This window comes from Buteo buteo, chromosome Z (assembly GCF_964188355.1).
Source record: "Buteo buteo chromosome Z, bButBut1.hap1.1, whole genome shotgun sequence".
NCBI lineage: Eukaryota > Metazoa > Chordata > Aves > Accipitriformes > Accipitridae > Buteo > Buteo buteo.
Genome location: NC_134204.1, coordinates 14408686 through 14427882, shown reverse-complemented (window position 1 = coordinate 14427882; position 19197 = coordinate 14408686). Strand labels below are relative to the sequence as shown.

Here is a 19197-nt window from a genome sequence, read left to right as displayed (position 1 = left end):
TGCACAAACACTAACTGCTTAAAAAAAACCCCAAGAAACTATGTTTAGCCTAGCTGTAATGCTAGGACAAATGACACAGGCATTAATCTTCACATGAGCTTAGATGATGATGATACAAGAGTGAGGACAGGAGCAGGAGGTCTCAGTTCTGTCTCAGCCAAGAAACTGAGAAGGGAAAGTCTTTGTCAGGCTGGGTTTTGATTTATGCACTTCTACTGGTTTGTTGGGGTTTTTTTTTGTATAGGCCTTTCTGATACCTTTTAACATATTTGGGGGTTATCCTTGCAAGTACCACATTTCAAGCTAGAACACTACCAGATTTAAACCTTGATCACTTCGCAGAGCAGCAGGCTCTATTTCTAGTCTATACCATACCTTTTTTGAGACTTCCCTGTCCAGCAGAGCAGCTGGAGAATCTCACCAGACCTGGGAGATATTAATTATGGTACAGCAGAGATAGCATATACTCGAAGAAGAAAGGAATTTGTGTTACTGCAGATCACCCCAAGGTACATATGGGAAAGAATGTTACATAGTCAGTAATTCCAATAAGTTGGAATGGATCAGAAGAAATAAAAAACGGGGCAAGAAAAGTACATTACAATTATTTTAAGGTTTTTCCACCCAAGTCATTACTCAAAGGAGGTATATTGGAAAGTTAATAGCATCAAGAAAGCCTTTAATTGGCATTGGAGCTATTTTTAAAGATAATTCTTTTTCTCCTTACATTAGGATCAACAAGCAAAATCTGCATCTTACCTTCAAGATGGCTTTTTCATTTCAATGGGCAAGTACAAGTCTTTTGAATGCTTTGAGTGCTTAATTAAAATAAGGAACAGAAGTTTGTTAGATTTCAAAGGAAAACTCCATAGTCATCAAGATGTTAAAAACTCAAATTGCGTAGTCTGTGGGCAATACAGCATAATGGTTTATGGGATTGTTCCCCAGAAAATGTGGAAAACCTTTCAGGATGTACAACAGATATTCAGTCTTTTTTGGGCGATAGTCAGTTTTTAGGGGCTTGCTGTGGAGAGAGATGCAGGCAAATTTAAGATCTCGTATCAATTATGTGTGAACTCAGAATAATTCTCCTGAAAATGATAGAATTATTTTAAGTTTTCTTAAAAATAAGTGATAATCTTGTATTTATGTTTGTAAAAAATGGACTTCATGAAATAGTAACAGTATGTTGAGTGAATTTCAGTAACCGTGGTTGACAGTGATTTCTGTTCAAGTGATTCATCAAAAGAATGCTGTAAACAATGCTTTCCTATTCTAAATAATTTTATTTGTTTTTAAAATACATTATTCCAATTTTATTTGCCTGCATATTCTAATTACATGAAATTTAAGGCTCTTTTAAAAGAAACTGAATGTTTACAGTATTTCTAGCTTGAAGCTTGACTTTGGAGAAATACTGGCTTGCAAAGCTCTGTAGAAACATCAGAAAAGAAATAAAGGTATACATGTCATAAATATTTCCCCCCTTTTAAAATATGAAACAAATTGTTATTGTACAACATACTAAAATATTTAATTGAAAAATTACACATCCAAACTGAGCCTTGATTTTTGATTCAATGTAATATTGTAAGTTTCAGTACAGTTGGATATTCACATAAGGCAGCTAGCACAAACTTCATGAAGTATGCATAGAGAAAGGTTAAAATTATCTGTCAGAAATGCAAAGAAAAATCTGTTGGAGGCATGAATTTTGAGTTAATATGATTGCTTTCATAGATTTCTAATTCTTGTATTATTTGTACACACCTATTGTGTTTTTATCACATTTTAGACAGAATGGGGGAAGCAGTTACTACTTCAGCAGATCTACATTACATGGCTTCTACAGGAAAAAAAACAGCAGAAACTCAAGATGCAAGTACAAATACTCACCCAGGTAAGTGCTACCTGGGTGACCTACAGCAGCCAACTATTTCTGGTATTGCTTCTTGTTAATTGTGGTATTTGGTCGGTTTCCAAAATGGAGTAAGTTTTTAAAGGCAAAACCAGTTTTTCATACTGTAATTTTTTGTTCCAAAAAGAAACCAGAAGATAGTGGAACGTAAATTACAAAATATTAGTTAAAATATTACAGTTATGTAAGAGTCTCCACATGCTTTCTGTAAGTCAGTTCTGCTGTGACTTTTTCTGAAAGCTCCTTTTAACTTAGCTTGACTTTACATGCATTTTAGATGATGTTTCACCTGTGGCTGCAATTGTTACCCTGCCTCTTCCCCCAAAACTTTGCTTTGATTGTGAGCTGGGAAGTCAGAAATATACATTCAGATAACGCCATTAGTGTCTGCTTCCCTTAAATTCATACATTTTGGTTTTGTTTTTCCTATCAAGAGCTGAAATCTTATCAGGATGTTGGAATCAGTGCTGGAAATGAGGTTTCTGAAGTTCGAAAAAATGAGTCGGTCATGTCTGTTCCTGTGTCAGGTGTGGCTTCAGTCTTTCTCTACTTCATTTGTTGTTTGGGAAGTCTATAAAAATATTACAATTTTAACATGTTTTTTGTACATGAGGTAGCTTAATGCAGTATATAGATAAGAAGATACTAATTTATCTGACTTCTTGAAACCAAATGTGAAATAATTATAATACTGTTTATGAAAAGGTTGACTGGAATTTTTCATGGTGCAGTGTACCTGTGCTTTTGTATTCCTGTATGAGGAGATGCGTTTGTGGATTTTAGCTTGATTTATTGCCGCTTAATCACGGGGAGTTGGTGTTATGTAGACCAAATAGATTGACCAGTGGGATGTTACGACAGATCACAGCTCCACGTGAAATCGAGCTGTAGTAGCTCAGCTAATTATACAGTTGTTCCGTGCATTTGTTAAGTTGTGTAACAGCTATATGCCAAGTAACAATGTTCCAGTCTCAAGCAGGAATTTTATTTCCAGTCATTCATCTTTTGGGTCAGTTTGTAGAACAAAAAATGGAAGGTAACTTCAATTTTGGGCTAAAGAAGATATATTTTGGTTTGGGTTTTCTCCTCCGATTTTATAAATCATTGATAAATTGTACTACATAGAATTCAGTACCTAAGTATTTTCCCTATGGCACCAAGTAAGCATATTAATTTTTCCTTTGTTTTAAAATTCAACAGTGTTGTTCCATTTGGAAGATTATTTTACTATGTCACATGAATTCTTTGCAGATAGTTTATTAGAGGTCTTTCTAGCTGAGTAGTATTATTTATTTGGATCAAGTAAAGATGCAGGAGGGTATTGGAAATCAATAGCAATTTAGACTGCAGCATGTTGCTTTGATTTTAATATTTTGAGTATTTTTCTGCTAATTTATTACCCAAATGAAAAATAATTTAGTAATTTATTGTTAGAAGCAAATGTTAAAGAAACCTATTAAGCTACGTTGTCTATCTTTATTTTTTAAAAAATAATGCTAATCAAAGCTTTTCTTATCATTTAGAGAATGTAGACCTGTTTCCAAATAGTTTCTCTGAATTTTCATGGCTTTTACTGTAAATGTAATACTATTATTCTTTTCTCATAGAATCACCTGGTGCCCCTGAGATACTACCAACAGACATGTATTTAAACCTGAGATTGCCCACTGAATTGAATGAAACACCTTTACCATCCTTTCTGTCTGATGCACCTGATTTGGTTAGTGGTCCAATGTACATATGGTTAAAATACATTTTAAGTATACCGTTTGTTTTACCTCATGAATTTGGGTTCTTTATATCTGGATGAGTCAGTTGCATAATACCATAGGGAAGACGTTAGTTACTTTGTTTCAAAAACAAAAACCTTTTCAACTCAAAGTGGTAAGAGGTAAACACAGGAAATGGTTAACAATGTACTGTAAACAATACGTGCAAAACATACTGTATAACTCTTCATAATCTTGTTCTTGTTTAGAGTGAACATGAATATATCAGTGTGATTGACATTGAAGACAGTGACATCCTTAACAATTTGCCCATGATACCTGAGTCTGCAGAAGAGATAGCTACTGCACAGCAAAATGAGAAGTCTGAAATTCCATCTACTGCAAAACTTCATCACATGGCAGCTTCTGTTACTAATGGAATTCCACCTGAGGCGCTTCAGAAGAAAGGTAAACCATTTGGGTTTTAAATCAGAAAAAAAAGTTGTACATTTTTGTTGTAATACTCTTATTTTCCACAGAAAACTGGAGCCTTTCCCCAATTCACCTCCTATTTTTTTAGTCTTATACATCAAAACATTTATACATTTGACTTCTTTCGTGGTGATTCCTGCCTCCTAAATCATACTATTAGGTATAGCACAGCTATGCCTAATCACTTGCAGTACTTAAATATTTGCAGTTTATTCAGTGATGTTGGTGCACTGTTTTTTTTTTTATTTCAAGACAATCATCTGCAAAATTTATCAAGCCAAGTGCAAAAGGAAGATAAGAAGTCAGATTCTGCTAAAGTTAGTGTAACTTGGAACATAGTACATGAATATGACAGAACATTTCCTTCTTCAGGGCTTCCATCCAACGTAATTGGCAAAGAGTACTCTTCCACAAAGCAGCAGGAAATGGATATGCAATTACAGACACTACAGAACATAACAGAAAATATGGAGGAGGATTTCAGAAATACCAAACTGGTGAGTTGTGACTGCCAACTGTTGTGTCTTAAACAGTTTTATTTTGTAACTTCTTTTGGCTAAAGACAAAATTTACATTTTGGAATGATGTATTTTCAAATCTGCTTAGTATATGTTGAGAGAAATCAAGAATAATACACAGTTCTTTCACATTTAGTGCTGCATCTGTTGGCTGACATTGTTACTTACAATGGACCAAATGCTGGCCAGAATGATGATGATATTAGTGAATGGGTAGATTTATTTAAGTTCTCTGTAACTGGGAAAATGGAATAGCACAAAAGTTCAGGCTGAGCAGGAGACCTTTTTTGCAAATATTCTGCAGTTGTGCCTCTGCAGAATGTTATGTGACCATTTCTGGAACCTGTTCCTATTTATTTCATAAAATATTTGCATTTTTAACATCTTTATAAATCCAAATATAGAAGTAAAATGCATTTTGGACATAGTGCATTCAGATGATCTTATATATGATTCAGAAATTATTATTTTATAGGTCATGACAGAGCTAACAATAAAAAGTTTAAAATTTCCAGTGGACTGACCTCTTAATACTATATCTAGTTTAATTTGCCTAAAACTTCAGGTTTGGCTGACTTTAGGTATATGTGAGATGAGGAATACTAGCAATTATTTCTTCACATTAGTTTGACTTTTTTATTAAGTTTGGAGCAAACTGGGAGTGACTAATCTGAGAATGAACCAGTAGGTTCTGATTTTACCTAGCTGGTTAAAAAAAATTTCTTTTTCTTTGCAAGTCAAGAAAACTAAGTCAATTTCCTCTTCCTGTAGACCTTGCTTAATAAAGAAGGAAATCAGTAGCACTGTGTAATTCCACAGCATCTACTTTTTGTATAATTATTCAAACTAATAGTGTCCCTTGCTTGTCCTTCTATATATCCACAGAAATGTAAGGACCTCATTGTGTCACCTACACACAGTTACCACACTAAGTTGGATTATTTCATCACTTATATCTTTTATCAAGGTGATTGTCTAGCCAGATTTTTAAAAGCCTATAGTGGAAAAAAAATCTTCATATATCCTTTGTTTCATCATTTCACTGCATTTGGGTTTAAATCTTCTGGCTGTCTAGCCAAATCCTGAGGATAAACTCATTTTCTTTTTTGCCTTTATTTCAATGCACAGCAGTTGGTCATTCCTTTTTATAACAATTTCTTACGTATTAGAAATCAGTTTTGAGGCCTGCTTTTTGTAAGAATAATGTTCAGTAAAATGTCTCAATCTAGGTTAGTCAGTTTTAGTTTTCACTTTATGGTTTTAAATTTCAGGAAACTCCTGACTTATGAAGAACATGGTAATATTTTTATTTGTATGATTTTTAGATAAGATATATTGGAAAACTTCAGCTATTTTAAAAATAGAAATAATGTAATCAATAGGAGTAAAACTGTTCACAAGAATAATACAGTTCATATGTGTGTTTTCTCAGATTAAGGGTCCAGAAGATTGACCTCTTTAGATGAAATGAATCTACTTGAGCTACTTTGATTCCTGAACTATTTTCTTTGGTTTGAATCAGGATACTCCATTAAAATGTTTATAAGATTCTGGGGAAAAAAAAATTTATTTACAGCAAGCTTTGCATATCTGTGGTGTAGGTCTCAAATACCTTGAAAAATGTATCATTACTTAGCTTTTGGGCTTCATTTATAGCTAGTGAAAATAATAGAAGATTTTGAAATGGCTGCCAATTCAGACCTTGATGCTCGTCCTTCATTCTCAGAAGATGCTAGAATCCTTGATGATGGTATGTGTTCAGTTAACAGAAGTTAACTTGCAATTACAGTAAGCTTGTAGTTGAATATTAAACTTGACTAACTTACCGAAGTGCAATCCCAAAAGGTGTTATTGAAATATGCACCAAAAATCAAAAATATGAGGGAGAGAAATAAAGTCAAAGGTAGAAAATCTGAATATTATGGGTTCTGCTACAACAAAAATGCATTTGAAAATATCTGTATACTTTGAACTTTTCCAAAATCATAATGCAGGACTTAGGTATCAGATTTTAAAGATGATAGTGTGTATTTCTATTGTATCATAAAATCAAAACGTGGTGCTTATGAGTGCTTTGCTTGCTGACATAAAAGGATATGAAATTTGTCCTCAGTCTTCTGTGTGTGTATAAAGAAGCTTTTTTTGTGCATGTTTTGGTGGCTATCTAGTTGTAATATCTGCTGATTTTAATAAGAACTTACATCAGCTTAACTGTTTGCTAGAGCTGATGTATTGAATTGTTTATATAACAGTTGACTATATGGTACCTATTTACTTATAGCGATTGTACTGTGCCAAGAAGGAGCATGCTTGGGGGTACATACTTTAGGTCCATTTTACGTTCATATGAAAACATAGTCTAATCTACTTATGAAGTTAATACAAAGCCAAGTGGTAGAGCCAAATCATAGCTATATCTGTATTTATACATAAGACAGTATTTAAGATGTCCATTAGCCTCACACAGAGCAACTCATAGTTTAGTCTTTTTGTTCACATGTACAGGACTGGTACCTACATCACAGCTCTAGTAGTGCCCTTTCATAGGGAGGCACAACTGATCTAGGTTCAGGTTGTTATAGGTTTGACAGATAAACTAAATATGCCACTAATAAGTATGTATGAGTGATAGTTTTTGCCTTGTGGGTTTTTTTTCATTGGTCTGCACTAATTACTATATTTTTTATTTTTTTCATGAAATTAGAACATTGTTTGAGGGACATGATTTTTGAAGATGTTACAGATGATGAAAAGGAGGGCTTAAACTTGGAATATCCTGCACCCAGTTACACTACATTGGAATTACACTCTTCTGCCTCTGCAGCCTCTGCTTCTAACTTTCCCAGTGGGACAAAGTCATCATCTGGTATAATCTTTAGTGTTTATTTTTCCCTTTTCCTCCTTTTAAAAATAAGTAAACCTTTTCTTCTTGGTGTAATATTTTCTCATTGCTATTACACAGAATGTTACATAATGCCAATGAGCTCATAAAAGTCAGTTGTCAGACATCCTAGATTGTGTTATTTAGAACAGCTTTGTGGATGAGCATTGATAATGAGTTTATATGTTATATGACAGAACAGTATCACTAAGCTTTGAAAACAGCTTAGCAGTGAGTTATGCTTGCACTCAAATTCACCATTATTGAAAGAAAATTAATAACTTCAGGTCTATTTTGGAAACCCATCACTGTGCTGATTTGTAATTATTTAGTTAAGTGTACGTGAATATAAATGGGCACAATGCCGTAGGACACTCATAGCTTCCTCCCAAAGCTGTCTTTATCATCTCTGTCATCCTTCTATGTTTTAGAGAGGTGAGATCTCAATTAAATCCAACCCACATTAGCAAAACAAATTGTTTTATATCGCTATACAGTTAACTACTGGCTGTGTCCTAAAATGTTATTTCATGAGGTCTCATTTTATTTTGCAAACTGACAGTAAATTGATTTTCGCAGTTATAAAGACTGCAGTAGCATTAAAAGGAGGAGGAAAAAATCACTATGCAAGCAACTTATTGCCTGTGTTTAAAAATGGAGAGTGTCTTATTTTTGTCTGTGTATTGCCTGCATTGCTTGCATTCAAGCTTCTAAAAATGATACATACTTTGTACAGGTGAACATGCATTTGACAGTCACATTTGCAGCAGTCTGTCATAAAAGGTGTTAAAACATGGTTCCTATATCTGCATACAGCAGAAGTGAATCTCAAATGGCATGCACACACAGATAAATTTTATAAACAGTAATACACTTACAGTTTTTCTCTTTAAGTATAAATTTGTTACTTGCAAGCTAAGAAAACTGTAGGTGATACTAAGTTTCTATAAGGAACTATAATTTTTTGAGAGTATAGCTTAGCTTAGGAAGGATAATAGTGCTCTTCCTTCCAAGACATCCATACTGCTCTTCAGCTGCATTTCCTGAATTCCAGGAGTTCATAGCCTGGCTTCTTCAAGTAAGCAGCAATTGTTAATTTTCCATAAAACGCTGTATAGTTGATTGGAACAGATCATTTCCAGTTAGTTGGAACTGATAAGCTTAGTTTGATCATGGCAGAAAAGTGATAACAGGGATCTTGTCTTCCTAGCAAAACTGTGTCAGCAAGCTGTTGATTCATGTTCTCTGAAGACTCTGTATTAACCTGGCAGTCGATGACATGCTTTCTTACAGGTCATTAAGCCTATGTACAATATACATTTATTTTTAATGTCAACATATTCAGGTTGATATATTTCTGTATTTTATCCCTCAGGTTGTTTAGCATATGTATTATTAGTTTGTGTACAAGTGCAAGGCTTTTATTAACAAAGGCTGTTCCTGTTTCAGGCTTTCACATATGTGGACATCTATCTGACAGGTATGTATTTTGACATGGATTTTGTTGAAAATTTGTTTACTTTAATCTCCTACCGAAAAGAGGACTGTCAAGGTGGAACTATCACTTGCATAAAAATCTAGGCATTCATTTTCAAACTCAATGAAAGCCTTTTTATGACTTAATTTCAGGCATTTACTCTGACTTCGGTAGTGCCTGTTAGATTTACGTTGTGCAAAAGCTGCAGAAGCATTCAAAGTTGCTTTCTAGTTATAGGTAACAGAGCTGTTAATGGAGATGCTGCTGTTGTATATGTGCATTTGTTATTTCTTCTATTTGCAAAACACTGTTTTTGAACAAGTACATGTAACTGCTGCTAGTAGTCATCTACTGAGGCCAGCTATCACCAGAAAGTTGAAGTGTTACCATGTGAGCAGTGTAAAGCAACAGGCTGAAGATTTCAAAACTGAAGTGATCTTATCCATTAAATAAAATGGTCTGACATACATATTTCCTACTGTTAACTGCTGTTAGTCTTCTAGACCCAGTCATGCAGTAGAAAACAGCAGCTGACTTCCCTTTCTTCCTGGTCATTCTGCTCAACTACCAGCCTTTATTATTTTGCTTGAAGCATAGCAGTAAACTGAATGGTTTAGTTTATTTTTAAAGTATTTCAAGTGAAGCTACTTGTTGTTGCTGAAATAGAATAGAGAGTGATTACATAACCTTGAGGATGGGTGTGAGGCAATGAACTTTAACAGATGGTGATTTTTACCCAAAGGAGTAACTCAAAGCGACTGTAGCTTGCAGTCGTAAACTACATGAGATTTTATTTTTATTGAGAACAACTGATTAAAAGAGAGGAAACAAACGGGCAGAATTTAGGTAGAACTTATTCTCTCACTCACACTGATTCTCGCTTAGAAGGCCATTGAGAGTTGTGGTTCCCAAAACTGGTAGCATCCCACAGCCTTATCTCAGCATGAGCAGCAGCACAAACCCCGTGGGTGCTCCTGGTCTTCTGGGCTGCCAGGCTCAGTCTCCTCGGGGCCAGCCATGTTCATGCACCCCACTGTAGCGCAGGCAGTTCAGCTCTGGATGGGGCCATACTTCTGGATGGTTTATTCAATGCCCTCTTCCCTGCAGTATCCCTGATGTTAGTCAGGTCTCACTCATTCTGTCCCATTCACACTGGGGAGCTACAAAGTTGGCTAAAGTGTACCTGATGACAGCAAAGCTAAGGTGATGGCTGGTAATTTCTTAACGACAGTGTGTCTACACGCATTATCCAGGTATTGCTTGTGTACACTAACACAGTGAGATGTAGGGGAAAGAAAATTAAGTCCAAAGGCTGCTGGTAAAACAACCTGAATATTCTTATTTTAAGCATAAAAGGAAGGATTTTAGCTTGTTATTACAGGCACGTTCTACTTTAAATTAGTAAAAATTTTTTTTTCCCTGCCTAACTTTAAGCTCTTCAGAAGATCCCCTGCAAATTACTAGTCTGAGTGGTGTTACTGACATCACTAATGATCTTGTAGTAGAAGGTGACGTCTCTCCGTTGGAGCTGGGCTTTACAAAAATACAAGCTAAGCAAATCTCTAGGTAATATGATGGCTGGTTTTTATTGCATGTTAGTTAAATCATTTTAACCCTGGTTATTCTTATAGCTCACACCCTGTAAACAGTAGAAGCATGTGAGTTGAGTTGATGTTAACAGGACTGGTATTAGAACTGTTTAATAGCCACTATTTTACTGGCCATTTGTGAAATATTCTAATTGGTTTTTACTATTTTGGTTTTAAAATTCTTTCCATCCTACTTGCTTCTTCCTTATTCTACCACGTATAGCCTAGAGCACAACACTGTATATACAGCAGATTCAGTTCAACCAAGGCGACTGGAGCCTTCTAAAGCAGTTCTGAAAGACAAAAAAGAAATTTCCTGTCAGTGGCAAAGCAGCTTCAGAAGCTTCCAGCCCCAGACTCTAGCCTGTCATGCTCTCCTCCCTGCTGGAGATTTCTACACCTTCCTGTTATAAAACCAGCTGTGTTCTTTCCTAAGATAGGTTGAAGTTACAGCTGTTTCCTATTCCTGTTTTTGGTGTCAGTTGCTTGCAAGGCAAAAATACAGCAGTTCAGGATGCCAAACATTTGTGTTGTGTTGGTGCAAAAGTTCACACCAGTTTAAGATACTTGTTTCAGGATGTTCTAGTGACTCATTTAAGTAGAGTGTAGTGCTTTGGTTTACTTGTTCTAACGTATATTCAAATTGTAAAAGGAGCTGAAGAGCTTCAAATCTAAATCTGTGCACAGATCATAACATCCTTGTGATCCTTTGAGAATTCGAAATGCATTAATAATGACTACAACAACATATAAAAGGTGCTAGCTGGACTGCTTTATGCAATTATGTGAATATTTTCAAAGTTACTGAAAATTTCAGAAATGTTTTCAAGTAGTATTTGATCAAACCTGACCAAAGAGTGAAAGACAACTCAGTTTTATGTACTTATTTTCACATATGACAGTGCATACTTCTGATAATGACACTTCTCTTTGCCACAAAGTAAATCACTTTCAAATGTGTCAAAGTTCTTCTAATTGCTTACGGCCTTAATGCTTCAATCCATAAGCTTTCAGTTGAACTGCAACTACTAGAGATACCTTATTTTGCTACACTGACATCTTCTGGTGATTCTGGAATTATTAGTGCCTGCCAGTCCTGAAAATGAGAGAAGTTTCAAAATGGGCTGCAAAAAATGAGACATTTAAAATTGAAACACTTCTCTTGGAAAATCTCATATTTAATTTTTAGGTCAGCGCTTTTAGTTTTACAGTGAAGAAAATATTTATTACCAGCCGCTTCCTTTAAATGTTGCAAGGTGAATTAGTAAATATTTCTGAAGAACTCTGAGAGTGAAGTTAGGTTAGTATTTCTTATTGGCTGTGTTTTTCTGTTGTTAGTATTCTGAGTTAGTGGTTTTAAAATTACTTTGTACAGAGAGACTTGTGAAGGAGATCATAGGCTGAGGGGAGGAACAAAAGGATGATAGAATCTCACTGGTCTTTTTTTCTTTTTTAGATACTTATACAATACACACTTAAAAATGAAAGATCAAAGCAAAATGGCTTGCAGTTTTTTCTGTGCCAGTTATCCCATAATGACAATAACAGATGGTCCACATTTAAAGCTTTGGTCCTACTATCTGAATGTAGTTGACAAATAGAAGAAAAATTTTCAGAAAGGTCTTGGAAATTACTTGTGTGCCAGGATTTTATGAAGTAAAATTTTGCAGAAGAAAATTTCCCTGTTGTTCAATACTTATGCTTTCAGCTGAGCAAGAATTTTAAAGGGATTGCAGTATTTTTATTGTACCATGTGTAGCTGCCATTGTTTGCAATTTAAAGGATGTGCTAGATTATTTCCCACTTGCATCTGCTCTCAGAGTTCATGATTCTGCTGCTGGACATTCTCAAAGAACAAAAAAGGAGAAGACAGAGATACAAGCATGGATTAAAAGAAAGCAAAAGGAAAGAATGAGAGAATATGTGAAGAAACTGGATGAACAAAGACAGAAAGAGCGTAATCCATTCAATCTAAGAAAGGATGTGGTAAGAATAATGGGTATCTTGGAAGAGTAACTGTTACATGTTGTACAAGTGTTGATTGTTCAGGTTAGATATTATAAAGGCTGTTGGGGATTTTTTTCATATTTTAATGTTGGGGGGTTTATATGTTTAATCTTATTTTATTGGAACTGGCCATAGTTGTGTCAGAAGTGATGAGTAAGCAAATATACTAATGTTTTTCACAGGCTGCAGTAATGATAACTGGCTGCAGGTGGCAATTATGTCCTGTCCCCCAGCTCTAGATTCAGGAGAGTCCCCTGACTGCAATGGATATAGCTGTAACATTCACTGATAAAAGCTGTATTTTGTCAGGGAGTGATAACTACAGGAGTTGTAAAGATGTGTTTACATCTTGTTTCATCTTCCCCTGCACCTCCTAAAAACCCTCAATGATTTTAAAAAGCAGAGTTCAGATACCAACATCCTTTACGAACATGATGGGATACTGAGGGCAGCCATCCTTGTCATTCACACACACAGAAGTGTATGCAATTCCAGAGGGTCACAGCAGAGATGTTAGAATACGGCATACATCTCAAGTATCTGATTAATTTTTTTGTTGAAGGCTGGTTGCAATACAGGCTCAGCAAACAATCCCTTCCCTCCCAGAATTTTTTTACTTTTAATTAGTAAAAAAATGTTTATGGCCTGATACATCTCTTCTGATCTGCACTGTGCTGGAAATAACTGAAGGAAAAAAAAAAAGGTACAAAATTAGTTCAGAAATAATTTCCCAATCAGTATTAAGTCTTAAAATATGCATTTGTCACCTGGATACCTTCAGGATCTGAAAAGACACTTCTGAGTCAGGGGAAGCTCCAGGGTCACAGGAGATGAGACCTAGTGTGAGCAAATATATCCTTATACTTTTTACTCATCAGCTGAATGCAGGGTATGCTGTAAATTCTTTCATGCTGAAACTCTACTGGTTTTAACTCCCAAGCAGCAAATTCCCGTTACTAAATAATTCAATTGTATTTACTTTTAGAAAGACTAACAGATTTCATCTATGACAGACATTATTTCCCCTGGTTTTAAACAGTCTTTCAGAGTTGAACCCAGCTGCTCTTTTGTACGTCTGTAGAGAGAAATGATTCAGGAAAAAAGGGTCCAGCTTCTCTCCCTCTTCTGTGTTGCCAACCCATAAACATATACTTGATGTTCTTGTTGTAGGCCTTTCTCCTGAAATCATTAGATGGAGGGATTCTCAACTTTTGGTGGGTTGTTTGGGTTTTTTTAGAAGAAAGCATTTAAAGAATGAAAATTGTACTCTAGCAAACAGATCAAAGTGCAACGTTGCCCTGTTTTTTAAATTAGTTATTGTTAGGAGCATCACTGATTTTCAGGAAACTGAAAGTGAGGCCATTTGAAACTTAGAGCTTGACAGTGAAGACATCTCCTTAGGAATGTTTATATTTTAAGCACATGAGCTCCAGTTGACGGTGTGACTGCAAGCTTTCAGTGTATTTTTAGAGACTGGATGCTTACAGAGACAATCTCTGAATTTGCTGGTAAGGTGATAGGCTTTCATACTGTTTTTCATTCTGGGGAGTGTATAAAATAGTAACTTCAAAGTCAAATAGGTCTACATTTTAAGAGTGAGAGACTGGAATGACACCACAATATAGAATAAGTTAATGATTATTATACGTTCTTGCACAGCATTGTCGTCTTACTTCAAAGGATATTAAATTTTTCCAGAAGAAGAAAGAAGAAAAAGACAAGTAAGTTGCTATAAATGTAAATTGTGGTATTCTTATTTATATATGAATCTTCCAGTCTTAAGGAAGAGGTAGTTTTAACTGTCTTGTCAATGAGACTTTAGATATGAATGGCATTTCAACAAAAATCGTAAACAGTTCATGTTTGCTTTACCATTTAGGAAAACTCTGAACATGTTTCATCATTTGACTGTATTTTTCAGTTTCCAAATATAATTTTTCTTTTCTTTTTTCCCCCAGCATTGATTCATGCATTCTGTCAAACCCATTGTTAATAAATATTTTAGCTTTTTGCTAATGATCTTAAAAGGCTTAGTATATCTTCTCTGAAATTGAAAAACTACCTTCTCTTCTGGTTACCCTGTAGCCTTCCAAGACTCAAGCCAGCTGCAATTAAATGAGTGATAGCATGAGTTAACATGTAACATTATTTCTCCATAGAGCCCTGTTATCTGAACATCACAGTATGAGAATATCACAAGCACTTTCTCTGATGAATGAAATGTTATCTGAAACAGTGGTGTTACCTGCAAATGAACGTAGACCATTGTCCAGGACAAGATTACCTCAAGAGTACAGAAGGCGGCATATGACATCTACTAAAGGGTAACAACTTCAAGCATTACACCTGCTCTGATGAACTGGTGTCTTTACCACACTTTAAATTTGTCTGCAATTTGTAGCTAGTTGGTATAGGATTAGCTTGACAGAAGCTTTATATTCTGGCAGAATCAAGGATACTGTCTGTCTGGATCAGAAGAGTCTTAAGTTCCTGTACCAATCTTCTTAAAACCACTAGTGCAAATCTTGGAGTGAGCCTTAAAAATGTCTTTCAGAGCACAGAATAAGCCAACGCTAGAGTTGGAGCTGTAATCAATGTCCTAATCTATTCCATTTGACTGCAATTACACTGGACTATAGCCAGGAACATAGTCAATGATCTGAAGAGTATCTAGTAACAAGCAAGAAGCAAATAAAAATACTACTTATGTGGTATAAAAGTAGTATACCACTACTTAGGTGGCATAAAAATGCATATAGATGACTTAAATTTGAGGTCAGCAAACTCTAGATTTACTCTATTCCTTTCAAATTTTTTTCATTAAATAGGATTTTACTTGTTCTTTCTTTTGCACTTTGGTGTTTATTGCTTTTTGAGGAGATGATGGTATTCGAGAATTATAAACCTGTAAATTTAGTCTACTTGATGGCATTAATGTCACATGTGTGTATATGTAATCCAGGTGTATATTGCAGTATACTTTTTCTACATAAAATTTTAAGTTTTTCCACAATAATAGGAGGAACTGTGTACTTCAGATAATCCTGTAAGTTCCAGACTTAAATATTTCTGCATCTCTTTTTAATAGGTAAAGTTCCAGAATAGAGCATTAAACTGAATGTAGTCAGTGCTGTATAGAGCCTGCTGGTGGTGTCCAAGGGTGGTTTAAGTACATCAGCCCTGCCAGAATCAGAAGCAAGAAGAAATGTCATGCAGGAAGCCACCTCAGGAGTGGTAGTAACTTCTAACTAATAAGTTTTGTTGGACCTAAACTGGCTGTTTGCAAAGCCAATTTGATATGTCTTCACTGTGATTGCCAGCAGTTCTGTTTCTGGTGAGGCGTATTGTTCCCACAACCAGTGTGTGATGCTGATCCTCAGCTAAGTGGGCTGAAGGTGATTTCTGTGGCCTTTTTGCCTCGTCTGAATAACCCCTGTTAGATCTAAGTTGTGTTGAGGAATGGTATGTAGTAGACAGTGGTAAGTTTTGGGGCTTTGTTGTTTTGTGTTCTTTTTTCTTGTTGTAGAGGGCATCTGAACAGTCCTGTTGTGTCAGAAAGGAGCAGAATTGCTGCCAAACCCAGCTTTGGTCAAAAAGTACATCGTTTCACCCCAAGCCTTGGTTTAACACAGTCCAGGGGTAAGAACAGAATTTTCTTAATGAAGGCACATACTGAAGATAATCTTGAAGTTATTACCAGATTTTGGGAGCGAAGAGCTTTAATACCTATGTAGAAAGTCAGATTTATAATCCTGGAGGTTTCCTGTCCTGAGGCTTTTGCAACTGTGCTGCCGTTGGCCTATTAAATGATGAGAGTTACATCTCGTTATCATTTCTTTTTAAATCCAAAGTAGCTTAATTTGCCATATCAAGACTACTGTGTAATCCAGGAAGCAAGCTCATACATGAAAATTTTGAAGCATCTTTTGAGTAGTTTTGATCTACTGCACCTGACAGAGGAAATGCTTTCTTTGTCTTTCCAGGAAATGCTTGTATGCTCCTACAGAAGAGTACTTCCAGGGGAAGAATTAGAAATGCTGCAAACTGTCCTGTTAATTCTAGACACTGTAAGTTATTAAGAGCAATGACATAGTGCTGTTCAGCTACATAATACAGGGGAAAAATAAGACCCAGAGAACACATTTCAGGGTACATGCTGGGTAGACTTTATGCAACATGGGCCTTAGATACAGCTTTAGTTTAGAAGAATAAAAATCATTTTTTCCCCCACATAAAAATCCTTTTCATTAGAAACTTATGAAATATTTTAATCAATCACATCTGTTTACCTCCTGAATGGTTTTAGCCAGATGGCAGTTGCAAGATTACTGAAGCAAATGTGCTGGATTTCAGTGTTTTCCTCAAACAGGCATTATGAAGTCATGAGGGACAGGTCTTGAGTCTGTCTTTCAGCTGAAACCCGCAGAGAGAGAGTTAGTTAGCAGTGCAGTACACAAGCATTGTGCCTCTCCGTTACCTTTCTATCCTGCTTACTTTCTGAGCTCTTTAAAGTAGGAATTGTCTTTGTTATTCCCTCTGTACAGTAGTTATTTAAGATATTATTTTGTCATAATGTTAGAGTGGAAAAATGTAAGACTGAACTTGTTTTAAAAAAAATTTAGGCTTTTAGTGATTCTTTTTCCCTATGCCTATCTGTGTAGGTCTGGATCCACTTAAGTTTCCTCACATAAATGTTTCTTCCTAATCAAATTCTTTAACAGATGCAGGACTTGATTACAGTGCAGAATTTCTGATCAGACAGGAAAAGGTTGAGGAGAGAATCAGTGTGAAACTTAGGAAATACTGTGGGTTGATTCCATTCTCCCTTACACCAGAATTATACTAGTGGCATAATAGAGATCTTTTTTGGCTAGTCAAATGTCAATTTATTTGAGTTGGCAATGCAGGAAAGGGACAGAAGCAGTAGTAAGCAGATGGGTGTTTTTCCTGAATCACTCACTCACCTCTATGCATGAGGAAAGTCGTTCTCCTCCTCCTTTCCATACATTCTCTTTTTAAACGCCAAATACAGCTTGATCTTTCTCTGTTTTCACATCACCTTCTTGTATCTGTTTCTCCATTGTATCCCATCACTGCTAAGGGTTTCACTAAAGTTCTATGTCTTCTAAGAGGCACAAATCCAGGATTTATATAGTTCTACCAAATAATGTAGCAATGTCCCTTTTTGAGGACTGCACTACAGGACCTGGATGCTGTAGGCACCATGCATAGTCCTATTCGACTTCATGGTCTGTCCTGAGGAGACAGTTCAGAGCGTGAGGCTAGAAGGGGAAGGGACCAGCAGCATTTTCTCGCCATTACCCCACATCAGTTCAAGATAACAGGTCATGCTCTTTTTGCATGTGTTTACACACAGCTTTCAGTTCTTAGAACTTGGAGCCTCTGCTCTTGGAGAAGTTCCAAGACATCAGAAATAAACAGCAAGAAATATTACAGTGCTATGGTTGGCTTCTTTTCTCCTCAGCCGCTGAGTATAGAGTCAGCAGAACATCAGAACAAAAGCCTCCACATGTTGCCACTGCAGTTCAGACAGAAGATGTTGATCAAGAGTCTGATCGAGACATAGTAAGTCCTTGGACTGTGCCTGATGATATCCAAAGAATACTTCAAGATACTCATGACTCCTTGTTTCAGGTAGGATGTCTACTTATTCTAGGAATGATTTGATATCTGCCACTTAATGCTTTGTTTACTTCTGCTTTTTTTAAAACATGGTTCTCCATTCAAAATGTGTGGGTGGGATAGATGTAGAGGGACATAAATGATGGTGATTCAACAGAGTTACATTTTGTCTTCACAAGCAAAATCATTCTTGTGGGCCTTGAAAATGAATATTCTTTATAACAACTGCATGGGCACATTGTCTGTCCAGGCAACAGACACTAGTGGCAGTGCGTAAGCAGGAAAATAAATTGCATTTATTGCAGAATAATCAGATACATAACTTGATAAGGACATGTTTGAAAAGAATGGAACCATTTCTACTGGCTACACAGAGGTCTCGTCCATGAATGATAAGCAATGATTCAGCTCATCTTTTCCTCCAGCAGGCATCTGCACTGCATCCTGTGAGTTTCTCTCCTCTCAGCGTTATCGACACTGATGGCGTTTCTGAAAGCACAGGAAGTATCCTCAGCAAACTGGACTGGAATGCAATTGAGGCTATGGTAGCAGATGTGGAAGACATGTGAACAAGATTTCTCAGCTGCTGTGCACTTCCAAACAGTTGCTGGTGTTTGGATTCATTTTTTAAAATAATCATTGTTCTACTTAAAATGGAATGAGGCTTGCATTGGTTTTCTTCTTAAGCAGCACAGAAACTCTCACTGCTTGCAGTCTTGGCTAGATGAAATTCAACTCCTTAACATGTAGTTTGCTTTCCATATGTCTTCAAGTCAACAAGAACTAAATATAGTTGGTAAATGCAGACCAACAGTCTTAAGCAAGAACTTCTGGGACAGCTTCTTTACATAGAAACATACATACATATACATGCACTGCACAACTGTTTTACCTTTGTATTTAATATTTAACATCATTATGGATGAAGTTATTTTTGTAACTTAACAATTGTGATAAACTGAT

The 19197-nt window shown here is 35.9% G+C and overlaps 1 protein-coding gene across 1 annotated transcript in view; it reads left to right on the top strand.

Annotated features, from left to right (window-relative positions):
• Positions 1-18893, top strand: part of CPLANE1 (ciliogenesis and planar polarity effector complex subunit 1) — a 61032-nt gene extending 42139 nt beyond the window's left edge. The window contains exons 37-54 of the mRNA XM_075019913.1: positions 499-509; positions 733-787; positions 1796-1900; positions 2353-2445; positions 3526-3638; positions 3897-4095; positions 4492-4616; positions 6294-6387; positions 7342-7503; positions 8968-8998; positions 10430-10561; positions 12405-12570; positions 14251-14312; positions 14751-14915; positions 16118-16230; positions 16575-16658; positions 18077-18246; positions 18663-18893. Of these exons, the coding sequence (XP_074876014.1) occupies positions 499-509; positions 733-787; positions 1796-1900; positions 2353-2445; positions 3526-3638; positions 3897-4095; positions 4492-4616; positions 6294-6387; positions 7342-7503; positions 8968-8998; positions 10430-10561; positions 12405-12570; positions 14251-14312; positions 14751-14915; positions 16118-16230; positions 16575-16658; positions 18077-18246; positions 18663-18803 (2021 nt within the window). The 3' untranslated portion in view covers positions 18804-18893. The remainder of the gene's footprint in view (positions 1-498; positions 510-732; positions 788-1795; positions 1901-2352; positions 2446-3525; positions 3639-3896; positions 4096-4491; positions 4617-6293; positions 6388-7341; positions 7504-8967; positions 8999-10429; positions 10562-12404; positions 12571-14250; positions 14313-14750; positions 14916-16117; positions 16231-16574; positions 16659-18076; positions 18247-18662) is intronic.
• Positions 18894-19197: the final 304 nt, after the last annotated feature.